Below are 13,028 nucleotides of genomic sequence, written 5' to 3'. Positions count from 1 at the left end.
AGGATCTAGACCGAGGTGTATGTGTACTGAATGCCACTGAACTACATGTACACCTCCAAATGGCTAATTTGGAAGCTGGAGAGATGACTCAACAATTAGGAGTGCTGCTTTTCCAGAGGACCCAAATTCAGTTCCCAACACCCACATGGAGTAGCTCACAACCACTTTAACTCCAGCTCTAGGAGATCCAACAACCTCTTCTGACCTCTATGGGGACCCAAACACATGTGGCATACACTCACACAGACACACATACATAAATAAAAATAAAAATAAATCTTTAAACTGGCTAATTTTGTTATGATAATTTCAGGTCCTTGAATATATCTTTTCCTTCCATCCAGCACATCTGCAGCCTACAAAACACAGACCCAGGTCCAGGTGGCTCTTGCCGTGTACACAGTGTGACTTCTGTAAGACAGGCAACCTCTGGGCCCCAAAGAATGCAAAGAAACTCATCCTCTCCACACAGCGGTCTAGACGGTCAGTGGAGACATCTGAAGTGAATTCTCAGCTCTAATCACAACACAGAAACCCTGGCGGTGAAAGGGGGTGAGTGTAATCAGTGGAGACTCCATAGCTCATTAAAAGCCTGAGTGATTTTCGTTCATGCTTTAGCTTGGCCCCAGTTCTTCTTGAGGAAGAATCAAGAGAAAGGAGAGTGAGACTCCAAGCCACTGGGAGAGACGAAAGCACACATTTGTATATTCATATAAAACATTGCCACGACCAGTCCTAGGCTGAGCGCTTTGCCTCCAGGGTCCATGTAGTTTCCATAACCATCCCCCTCCCCTCCCTTTTTTTAAGCTAGATACTATGGTATCTAGAACTGAGGCTTAAGAAGGCCAATTCATTCAGCTAGGAAGTAAAGCCTCTAGGTTTCAATGCTTGCAGCTACACACACACACACACACACACGCACACACACATGCACATGCACACACACACTTCTTCTGGGACATCCCTTCTAATTGGATTGGGAGAAAACAGGAAAAATCCCAACCCTCTCCCACAGAGCCTCAGCCAGTAACAGCCACTTCCTGAAGACAAGCAGGGTAGCCTGAAGCCAGCAGCAAAGCCGGCCCCACAGCAGCTGTCTCTTCAGCTTCCTGGCAGCTCACAGCCCTCCACCTACAGGCTCTCCAGGAGGACAGGTGCTCCCAGGGGAAATCCAGGTGAGCACTGTCCTCTCCTGGGAAGATGGGAGCCAGGGTTTGGAGACAAATGGTTTTTCTGAAGGAACCTCAGATTTTTTTTCCAGGAGCAAAATAGGGGTGTAGGTGTGTGTGTGTGTGTGTGTGTGTGTGTGTGTGTGTATCTGTATGTGCCTGTGTGTCTGTATGTCCCATACCTATGACCAAATAGCAAGACAGAGCAGGAGCCCTTAATAAAAACCTGCACCAAAGGAGTGAAGTCCCAGGAGGAGGTCAGAGACCACCTGAGGCTGGTGCTAGGCTGTGACTGTCAAGGCTGGGAAGAAGTCTTGTTGGATACAAATAGCACTGATAGTCCTGCTATTGGGTCAAAGTTTGAGCAAGTCATAGTCTGAACGCAATAATAGCCTTTCTGTCCCTTCATCCTTTAATTGGGGAGGGGGAGGCTGCCTTCAGGGACCTCCTTTCTCTTCAAACCCTCCCTTTCTTACCAACAGGCATTAGCTGGTCCTCATGTCGGTCAAACCCAGCCCTAGGCCCGACCCCACTACCGCCCCTGAGAATGATTTTGGAGTGATACACAACTGGACGGAACTGCTCCATTTCTTCAACCACACTTTTTCGGATTGCCAAGTGGAACTCAGCGAGAACACCAAACAAGTGGTCCTCTTTGTCTTCTACCTGGCCATCTTTGTAGTAGGGCTTGTGGAAAACCTCCTGGTGATATGTGTCAACTGGCGCCGCTCAGGCCGGGTAGGGATGTTGAACCTGTACATCCTCAACATGGCCATCGCGGACCTGGGCATCATCCTGTCTCTGCCCGTGTGGATGCTGGAGGTCATGCTGGACTATACCTGGCTCTGGGGCAGTTTCTCCTGCCGCTTCACTCATTACTTCTACCTTGCTAACATGTACAGCAGCATCTTCTTCCTCACATGCCTCAGCGTGGACCGCTACGTCACTCTCACCAGTGCCTCTCCCTCCTGGCAGCGCCACCAGCACCGAGTACGGAGGGCCGTATGTGCAGGCGTCTGGGTGCTTTCGGCTATCATCCCACTGCCTGAGGTGGTGCACATCCAGCTAGTGGATGACTCTGACCCCATCTGCCTCTTCATGGCACCTTTTGAAACGTACAGCACATGGGCCCTGGCCGTGGCCCTGTCTGCTACCGTCCTGGGCTTCCTGCTGCCCTTCCCTCTCATTGCAATCTTCAATGTGCTGACAGCCTGCCGACTTCGGAAGCAAGGACAGGGAAACGGCAGGCGCCACTGCCTGTTGATGTGGGCTTACATAGTGGTTTTTGTCATCTGCTGGCTGCCCTACCATGTGACTCTGCTGCTGCTCACTCTGAATGCCACCTACATCTCCCTCCACTGCCACCTGGCTCATATGCTGTACTTCTTCTATGAAATCATTGACTGCTTCTCCATGCTGCACTGCATTGCCAACCCCATCCTTTACAACTTTCTCAGTCCAAGCTTCCGGGACCGACTGCTAAGCGTTGTGGTCCGTTACCTTCCAAAGGACCAGGCCGGGGCAAGAAGACAGGATTCCTCTTCCTCTTCCACCCAGCACTCCATCATCATTACTAAAGAGGGCAGCCTGCCCACTGCAGCAGACTCCACCCTGACCACAACCTAAACTTCCAGGCACCCTCTCTGCCTCCATCACTGCAATCCCATCTGCAGCTAAGGTGGATTCCAGGCTCTTCCCATAATGTTAAAGGCTAGAGGGGGAAGGGAGGGAATAAGGGAGGATTGGTTCACTCATGGTCAGTTCTGAGTTATCAAAGTGTTGCTATGGGAGGAGGAAGGAGGTGTGGGAGGGACAGAGATCATGTCCTTCCTTGGTGGTGTGCATTCATTTGGGTCCTTGTGTTCTAAGGGAGCCACAAAGAAAAAAAAAGGCAGAATAAATAAATAATAGACAGTCATGCTCTGAATCTCTGAGGACTCTGCACTTCCAGCTGGGCTTAGGAAGGCAGCTGATGCTAAGGGATGCTCTGCAGAGGGAACCAGACGCCCTCATTTCATAAATCACCCTGGCCGGAAAGAATGAACCCCACAGGAACCTCACAGATCTTTCCTTTTGTTTGTGTGCTTGTTGATCTTCCAGCTCACTATGCAGGTTGTGAGGACAAGAGGCCAGAGGCCAAGGAACCAGGAGGCTTCAGCAGGACACTCCCTAGCTGTGCATCCTCAGTGAGATAAGTGGAGGGGGGTGGTGGCTGCAGCCAGGGCAAGCCCGGTCTCAGGCAGGCACCCTACAGCTGGGTCAGCAGGATAGTCTCTCCACCCCAGCCATCCAGGAAACCTGACTCTATTTCCTTTCTGATACCCTCCCCTCCCCCGTCCATCCTGCTCTTCCTCCTGCAGAGCTGTCACATAGTCAGCACTCCTCAGGATGATCTCCCAGCGTTGAAGCTAGGACACACTATCTTCCAGGGAGGCACAGAGCCACTAGAAATCCCACCACCACCTTCATCTAACCCTTTCTCTCCAGATTATAGGAAAATATCAGAGGATACAACCATTCCAGGAGCAGACTCTGCTCACCAGCACGGTGTGCCTGAAATGTGGGTGTGTGTGCATGTATGTGATGAGTGCATGCTTGTGTGTACACAGGTACAAGTAGGTATATGTGCACATGTATGAATGTGTATATGGAGGCCAAAGGTCGGTATCATCTGCCTTTAATTGCTTTCTACCTTATCTTCTGAGACAGGGTCATCAATTAATTGGCTAGACTGGCTGGTCGGCAAGCTCCAGGGATCTGCCTGTTTCTGCCCACCCCCCAGGATCTCAATAGCACTAAAGTTACAAATGTGTGCCACCATGCTACCTTTTACATGGGTGCTAGGCATTCAAACTCAGGTACTCATGCTTGTGTGACTGGCACTTTGCCAACAACCACCTCTCCTCACCCTGGAATGTTTTAGCTTGGAACAACTATTCATCCAGAGGCCATTTCTGCTTTTAGAAATCTCAACCTATACTTAGCAGACACATTCTGCACGTGCTCCAGTGGTGCATGTACCCCAGGTTTATCAAATGTGTGGAGGGAAACCAGCATTGGCAGTTCATTGCCCCTGCTCACTGGTCCCAGTGTTGAATGGGTCTTAAGCTAAAGATAGCTACTTGGTGGTAGAGCTGAAGTCTTCCTGACCCAGGAGTCTTGGCTATAGCTGGGAGTACAGTAAAGATTTAACCAAATAATGCAGAAATTGCATGAAAAAGACTTTCTTCCCTGTCCCCATTTATAAAGTAAGCTAAGTCCTGATGCCCATATCCCTGATTTGACTTGAGCTCTGCTCTGAAAAAAAAAAAAAAAAATCCAATTTTACAACTGTCACAACTCAGGTCACCGTATCAGTCACTTCCCTGAAACCAGTTATCACCCTGGCAGTAGGATTCTCCCTAGGGGCCTTTCCGCTCATGGAAGGGATATGCAAAAACTAGCCATACTGACAAGGCTGTCCTGCTCAGCAGACATTTACCAACAGCCAGGTCTCCTTAGGTGTTTTGGGACCATATGGACCACAAGCTTGTGTCTTTTGTGCAAGCACACTGGCACTGACCTTACTGATGCCAAATCTCTGTCTCCTTTTTATTTGACCCTTCCTCTCCCCTTTCCATCTGCCTTTCTCCACTCACCATGAAGTAGCAATGGCTAGATCGCTTGCATCCTAACATTGAGTCAGCTAGACATCTGCAGAGGCCCACTGTCCTCTACAGGCTGGCAGTCTACCTCAGGAGGGATGTCCCCCTGAAAACATTGGGTCTTTGATTTAATTTCCTACTAAAAAACAGCCAACAAACTAATCCTGGGGAATTCCAGTTACAGGAAAAGAAAATGTGTTGCCTGAAAAAATTCTGGCACCTACTGGGCCAACATGAGCAGGCAAAGCCCAGATGTCTGAACTCAAGCTATGAGCATGTGCATGGGGCAGAGGAAGAGAACTCCCACTTCAATTTTTTTTTTTATTCTAAATAAAAAACCACACTTTTTGCTGAACAATGGAATATAAAAGAATCAGATGTACAACGATTTTAGACATCTACTATTTGGGAAAAAAAGGTTTACAAAATATACAAAACTTTACAGCAATAGATAGTAAACACTTAAATATTAAGAGGTCAGTACTTCTTAATTTAATGGAAGGAGTTAGATGGCAACAGCTCTTCTCCGCTTCATAAGGGGCTTTAGCTATTAGAGGTGGGGGGAGGGTGGGGGAAGGTGTTAAAACATCATAATCAAAACTTTCGTTTTCATTCTGATGTTGTTTATGACATATAATCACATTGAAACTAATGTTGTACACCCTGCTTTCTGACTCACTCAGTACAGGATTTAAGGGAGAAGACAGGTAAGTACTCCCAGAACGGCAGAGACCACTCCATATGGCCTACTCTCAAGCCAACAAATTCAGTGTCCATCTATAAAGGGATTTAAGTTCACTTTCAAAGTTGAGTAGTCTCGGTCTGAAGGACAGGGCACAGCAGGAAGCTAAAAAAGGAAACGATCAGTAGCAAAATCCTGCCTAAGTAAAAGGTATTGAAGCTCACAGGTTTGCCCTACAGAGGGTTGCTGATAGATCACAATAAAGTCAACTCTCACCTGTTCCTGGTTCTTAGGGTTACCTGGCCCCACCCTCCACCTTACCTCTTCCCAACTGCCATGAACTATAAGGACCCATGAAGTCTCAAAACTTAGAACCAAGTGAACTAGGGTTCACTTGGCAGAGCTTCTGGCCAGTCTGTGGCATCAGGGGTCACCAATATGCAAGGATACATCCTGTCCTCTGGCCACAAGCAGCCCATGCTATTTATGCCAGCATGCCACACCAACATTGCCATTTCCCCTTAGGAAATAAGCTGGGAATGGCCCCAAGTTTGGCTTAATGCTCTATAAATAGCCAACTGGAAATTCCTAATAATTGGTGAACAAGGGGGTTCTTCAAATTATGAAGCTGGTCCTGAGTACAGACCAAGAAAAATGAAAAAGGGGCAAAGACAGAACATTCAAAGGTCAAACAGAATTCCATAGCAATACAGCAGAGGATAGTTCTATGAGGATCCAAGAGGGACAAGGCAACAAAAGCAAATGGACATTCAGTTGGAAAACTAAAAATGCAAAATAAAATGAGTACCTTCCATCAGGTATCCTTGAGTGTCCTTTGCTACCATGTACTGTTTCAAGTAAACCAACTCAAGAGAAGAGTGAGCTAACAGCAGAGGACGCAAACACAACTTCATATGGAAGGGGAGACAGGTGTGAGAGTGGGGGATACCCAAAGAGGCAAGGTGTGATCAGTGAGCCTCATGAGCTACTGATTCTGCTTGCTACATGTCTGACTGGGAACCAACTAGGCCTCCCTGATCAACCAGTTAGTGTTAGCCTCAGAGGATCAGAGGCTACAGTCTTTTGTTTAGTGTTTCAAGGGCAAAACTTCAAAGATCTACTTTTTGGTTTACTGGCAAAAAGGGAAAACTTCACAGTTTCAGGTTAAGTATACAGACCACCCAGCATCCATAATGCTGTGTTAAGGAAAGGGGTTTCTTCACTCAGCTACCTGGTTGGGCTCCAGTAAGTACCACCTCTCTCACATCAACCATTCAGTATTCACTCCTCACTACCAGTCCAGGGAGGATCTCCCATGCTTGGAAAGCTCAGCAGATACATAACTATAGTCTGTTAGACAAGCCCTTCTTAAATCCCTAATGATCAGTGTAAGAAAGTAGGCAGTAAAGAACGAAAAGTCTCAGCAATAATTTCCTGATGAAAATGTCCCAAGTTGAGTTTACATGGTGAAAGGTGGCCTTTGACTGGCCACTGTCCCAGTCTCATCATTTGAGCCCATCAGAGTGCTCTGTGCACCAATTCAAAGGCTCTCTGTTTCAAGCTAGGGAGAGAGGCAGCAGGCCCAGGAGAGATAGAGCTTTGGTTTGCCCGTGTCTTGTAAGAAACTGCAAAAGGCTCTTACATGGCCCGATCTGCTCACCTCAGCTCCAATTTATCCCATCACAGGATGGAAGGGTAATGAAAGGTCTGGGAACTCAATTGTCCCAACTTTTTAGAAATTACACCAGTTGCCTAAAGGGCCCCTGGATCTATTCTGCTAGAGACTATACCGGGAGAGAAGAAAATGTGCTTGTTTAAAAGGCCTGGCACATTCTACATAATCATACCCCTGTTCTCAAAATCCACAGCCACAACATCTGTTGGAATATGGCTACTTGCTTAAAAGAAACTCATTTTCCTGAAGTCTCTTATCTAAAAGAGATGCTGGGTAATATGTATACCAAAACAACAAAAAATAAATAAATATTAATGTCTAAAAAGGCTTTGTGAGTTAATTAAAATCACTTGCTTATGAAACAGCCTGGGGTGTTGCTGAGTCCCACCAGGGGCAGTGTCGGTGGCTGGGCCCAAGGCTAGGGACTCCCAGAGCTCACCTGAGCAGGGTGAGGTAGTACGAGCAACTGAAGTGCCACCTGATAAGTAAGTATGCAAGATCAAGGGTCCTCTCCTCCAGCCTTCTTTGGGCAAGACTCCTTCAAAGAATGGAGCCATACAGCCACATGGAGGGCCTGAACCAGCTGTCATTCAACAGTGCCCCTGGAGGTGATGCAATGACAGATCCAGATCAATTCCAGCAGGTCAAAGGTGAGCTGCCAAAGCTCCTACACTGTTACCACAAAGTAAACAACAGCTTACCAACTGGGACAGTCAAAATGCACACCCTGCTACAGACCACCAGTTCCTCAGGCCCCTTTAATCCTGAAGGGCTCATGGTCCACCACACCACCTCCCAGGGCTTTCTCATCTACACTGTCAATCAAAACACCTTGGGTGGGAAACTGGATGTAAATTAAGGCAAGGCTGCTGCTGTCAGGACGTCCCCTCCTCCACCAGGAAACTCAAGGTTAGAGAGGTGGCCAGATAACAGATGACTATATTAAAGTGGCTCTGTCCTCTCTGCCTGATGTCCTGGGTCACCACTCTATAAAATCCTGTTTCTTTGGAAATGGGGAGAAAAGAGGAGACTTCATCTAGCCATCCGGGCTGCCCCATCTGGTGGCACCATGGGACATTCAAAGCTTTCCAACCTAAACAGAAAGCTTGGTCCTCAGTTTGTATCTAGCTGCCAAGAGATTTTCACTGCCCAATCAGCAGATTAGGGCCCTGAAACACACAGCCCCCTCTGCTTCTGACACCTTGCCCCTGCTGAGGACTGGTGTGGGAACCCAAGGTGAGCTGCCCTGATGACCAGTCCTTTCTGAATGACATTCCCTAACCCGTCTCACAGTTGGAGGTCTGGCAGTAATACCCATAGTGAGACCTTCTCTACCTCCTCTATCCAGTGAGGCTGTTAGTTGGATTCTTAGCAGCATAAAACCTAGCAGTAAACTAAAACTAGAGAGCCTGGGGAAGGGGATCTAGTTGACAGAACTGTTGACTAGATCCTAAAACCAGCCTCAAAAGAATGGAGAATGCAGCCCTTTGGGGGCAAGAACAGGTATGGAGGTAAATGTCATAGGGCTGCTGCTTCTCAAAAACAGTAACAGTGTATGTGCTATTTCTTCTTTCAACACAATACAGAATTCTTAGCAAGGCAAAACTAGCTTCAGCTGGGGAGGGACCAACAGCCTTCAGAAAATCACCATCCCGGCTGCCACCTGGGAGCTCCCTCTGGCTCTGCTGAGACCCAGTCAGCTGTCCGGGTTCTTTTCAGCCTCTTTGGAATGGATAATGTACATGAAGGTCTGCTCAATGGTGAAGTCAGGCGGGAGGCTGCCTTTGTGCACACCAACATGTTTGCTCATGAGGTTAAGAGTGGAACTGTAGTGGCCACAGACTGTGCAGCGGTACATGAGCGCTCCGGAGTGTGTCTTGAGGTGGCACTTGATGGTTGAGCGGCCTCGGAAGAATTTGTGACATACCTTACACTGGTAAGGTTTCTCACCCGTGTGGATCCGCCGGTGGTAATTGAACTCGCTTGTGTGGGCAAACCTTTTGCCACAGACCTTGCAGCTATACTTGCTGTTCCCAGGTTGGCCCTGCAGAGCCAGCTCCTCACTCAGAAACTCCTCTGCCGGTAGCTTCCGCTTCTGGAGAGCTAGGTGTTGTAGCCCCAAACCAGGCCGCGCATCCAGGCCACTGTTGCACTTGTGCTGGCTGACGTGGTAGCGGTAGGCAGCCTCAGACCTGAAGCTCTGGGTGCACACGTGGCAGCGGAAGAGGGTATCCTCCAGGCTTTGGTGCACAGCCATGTGCTTCTCTAGAAGGTGCCAGTCCACAAAGCTGCTGGCACAAACAGAACAGGAGAAGACCGAAATGCCCAGATGGGAGAGTGTGTGCCACATGAGGCTGCAAAGGTTGAGGTGGCGCTGGTCACAGACGCTGCAGGCCTGGCCCTTCAAGTTCAGATGGTCGAGGATGTGGCCTCTGACCACATGGAAATCTTTGGCCAATGCTTTTCCACAAGCAGCACATTTCAACTCTGGGGAGGCCACCCCAGAAAAAAGACCCAGTTTCCCAGGCAAGGGCTCATTAGGGTGGACAATGATGTTGTTCTCAAATATCCCATCCCGTCGATGCAGGGTTAGCTGCCACTGGGTGAAGAACTTTGTTTCACACATGTCGCAAGAAAAGAGGAAAATACCAATGTGCGACAGGACATGGGTCACTCGAGAGTTTCGGTCCTGGAAGTGGGTCTCACAGACTTTGCAGTTGCCTGTGAGCAGGTCCACATGGTCCCGAGCATGCTGCCGAATCAGTTGAATGTTGGGCTCTAGAACTTTCTTGCATACCTGGCAGGGCATGGCCTTATTCTCCCGGTTGTCATTCTCACCAAAAGTCAGTTCATCCTCACTGTCATCACTCAGCTCAATCACCTCCTCAGCCGTTCCAATCTCCTCAGTGGGGTCTTCAAATTGCAAGTCATCCCCCAGGTCCTCCAGGTGGAGCTCATCCATCTGCCCAAAGCCTGGATCTTTGGAGTGGTCACTATTGCTCAGACAGGAATTGGTCCCAGTTGTAATGAGTATGGCATTGTCAGAGGTGTAAAAGCTGTTTTTGCTAAAGTCTCCATTGCTTTGAACTTTGTATGGCTGGCAAGAGCTCGTACTGGTCTGAATGCCTGTGCTGACAGTGCCAAGGACTGGCTGGGTCATCATACTGGGAACAGATGTGAATTGAGCAGGGGCATCATGGTCTTCTGTCTTTGGTGGCAACGGTGGTTGTGGCAGAGGCAAGCTATGGTTAGTGTCACTGGTAACATTCCTCTCTTCATCTCTATAGCTTCCTCCAGCATCACTAGGCAACACATAGTTTCTATCAGGACCAAAGTGTTCCCCACCACCCCGGAGTTCTCCAAGGGGATGGGTGGGATCTGCTGAAGGACAACTCAGGGTACCAGACTGGCTGTCACTGGAGGTGGTCAGGGACTTAGCCACAGCAGTGCTCTCTAGGTCAGGAAAAGTGGAGTGACAGGCCTGGAGGAGGTCCTCCATACCCAGACGCTCAGCTACCTCATAGATGACGCCAACGTTGATCAGGTCTGTGAAGAGTTCCGACGTGTAGACAAAGCTCAGAATCTTCTCAAAGTTGGCAGGAGTAATGAAGTCCACCACATAGGTTCTGGCAGCATCAAGCCCAGTATTTAGGAAGAGGTTCTGGAAGTAGCCCGCTGCGCAGGCCAACACGGCCTTGTGAGCTGGAAAGGAGCGGCTCCCCACCACAATAGTGACATCGCACATGGTCTCTGATAGCCGGCACTTGTTGAGTTCCTTCAGCAGGTTGTTGGGGTGGTTGGTGCTTTGCAGTTTGATCCTCATGCCCATCTTAGCAGCTCCTATTAAGTTGCCTCTTTATCAGCAAGGTCAATCTGTAGACAAGACAAAAAGATGGATAGCCAAACATCTGAAAAAGAAGGGCTCTCTACAGGAGAAAATACCACCATTCTGAATGCATCCAAGCTGAGTAGGAATGAATGGACAAGGGACACTGAGGCCAAAGATAGCAACGATGGGGAGAGAATGCTCTCCTCCCTGCATATGCACAACTGCAGAGTCATGACAAAATCCAAAAGGAGTGAAAAAAATCAAATTAGCTAGGTCTTAAAAGTCTAAGAGGCTAGAGAGATGGTCCAGCAGTAAAGAGCACTGGCTGCTCTTGTGAAGGACCCAGTCTAGGTTCCCAGGATCCACATGGTGGCTCACAAAAAACTAACTCTAGTTCTAGGGGATCCAATGCCCTCTTCTTGCTCCTCAGGCACCAGGCACACACATGGTACACATACATACATAAATGTAAGCAGCACTCATACATATAAAATATGTATTTTTAAATTTTTCAATGTCTAAGACACCAGGTGTAGTAGTAGCACATACCTATAATTTGAACACTTGAAAGGCTGAGGCAGGAGTATCAGGAGCTCCAGCAAGCCTGGGCTACAAAGCCAATTGTGTTAAAAAAAAAAAAAAAAAAGAGGAGGTAGTAGGCATTAAACTAGAACCTTCAAACTCAGTGGAAGACCTTCCATTGAACACGATTTTCTACATTACCAAAATAGCAGGTTCAAATTTCTTTATTAATTCTTCCTAAAACTCTCCTTTGTCATTAAGTCTATTCTCTCCCCCTTATAATGCCAAAGGCCATAAAAGTACTTGATCATCATTATCAAAGCTCATTAGTGACTGAGGAAGTGATAAGAGTTGCACTTTTAGTTTTCAGGCGTTGCCATGTCCTTTCAGCCTCTAAATAACTCTCACACTCGTGTGTGTGTGTGTGTGTGTGTGTGTGTGTGTATGTGTGTCTTATTTTTTTGAGTCAGGGTCTCATGCAGCCCAGCCTGGCTTCAAACTCGCTCTGTAGCCAAGGATGGCCTTGAACTCCTGATCCTCCCAAGTGCTAACTTGCAGGCATAAGCAGTCACACCCAGGTCAAAATCTCACACTCTTGAACCTCTATCTCTCCCTATCTAATGTTATTTATTCTTTGGCCCTTGTACAGCCCAAAGCTATTCCAAATGCTTTCTCACATTACTACAGTCTGTGGATGAAGCGAAACTCATAACCAAAGAAGCAAGCAAAGTGAAACACAACTGTGGTATTGAACACTACGGAGATATGCTTTATTTCTTTGTATCAGCCTCCTCGGGGTTTATGTTTATGTTGACCTTATACTAACAATTGGATGCCTTAAGAAAGACATCTACTACATAAGACTCATAGAAGCCTTTTCAGTACCACTTTCCCCACCCCCTCTGGATTCCTGCACACCTCAGAACACCTAATTGCATGGTTCTCGGCTCATGCCTCGGCCTGAGCAACACAGCCCCTTTTTTCATCTCACCAATTCCCAACTTTTCTGGGGCCCAGCACTCTTTTGAATATTGTTGGGTACCAACCACGCATCTCTCGGGCCCTGGCGGCCACTCATCCACGGTGGGAGGGTCCGCACTGGGCAGCCTCAGAGCCCGTGGAACCGGAGGGTTTGGAACTTCCGAGGAGTGTACCCCAGGGGTCTGATCTCCCCTCCTGAGGGTGGGATGAGCGAGGGCAGGGCTCGGGACTGGGCTGGAGCACACCACAGTGCGAGGGGGTACCTCAGATCTCCCTGAACAATGCGGGGTACCCCCCTTGCGACCCCAGGCCAGGCGCCGGGAGCGCGCGGAAAGGGGGCCCCGGAACCGCGGCCGGGCGGCCCGGAGGCGCTGGGCGAGAGGCTGGGGCCCGCGAGGGACAGAAAGGCCGGGCCGGAGTCGGGCTCGGCCAGGGGCAGCCCTCTCCCGGCCGCGCTTACCCGGCTCCGCGGGGCCCGAGCACCATCGCCGCCGCCGGCTCACACAAAGGCCCCGGCCCGCCGTGC

At 48.8% G+C, this 13,028-nt stretch overlaps 2 protein-coding genes across 2 annotated transcripts; one reads left to right on the top strand and one right to left on the bottom strand.

The window, feature by feature from the left end:
• Positions 1–398: 398 nt before the first annotated feature.
• On the top strand, positions 399–3,087 carry Gpr182 (G protein-coupled receptor 182). Its single transcript, XM_008844102.3, is given in 4 exon segments — positions 399–552; positions 1,016–1,175; positions 1,652–2,772; positions 2,775–3,087. Coding segments are annotated over 2 exon segments (1,215 nt in total). The 5' UTR covers positions 399–552; positions 1,016–1,175; positions 1,652–1,667; the 3' UTR covers positions 2,885–3,087.
• A 2,033-nt stretch (positions 3,088–5,120) lies between these two features.
• Positions 5,121–13,028, bottom strand: Zbtb39 (zinc finger and BTB domain containing 39). Its single transcript, XM_008844099.3, has 2 exons — positions 12,963–13,028; positions 5,121–11,043 (listed from the first exon to the last, which is right to left on the bottom strand). The coding sequence occupies exon 2, from the start codon at positions 10,997–10,999 to the stop codon at positions 8,867–8,869; it is 2,133 nt and encodes a 710-aa protein (XP_008842321.1). The 5' UTR covers positions 11,000–11,043; positions 12,963–13,028; the 3' UTR covers positions 5,121–8,866.

This window comes from Nannospalax galili, unplaced genomic scaffold, assembly GCF_000622305.1.
Source record: "Nannospalax galili isolate Female #2095 unplaced genomic scaffold, S.galili_v1.0 scaffold340, whole genome shotgun sequence".
NCBI classification, from domain to species: Eukaryota; Metazoa; Chordata; class Mammalia; order Rodentia; family Spalacidae; genus Nannospalax; species Nannospalax galili.
Note: the sequence above shows the minus strand (reverse complement) of the source record. Positions and strands in the feature narration are given on the sequence as shown.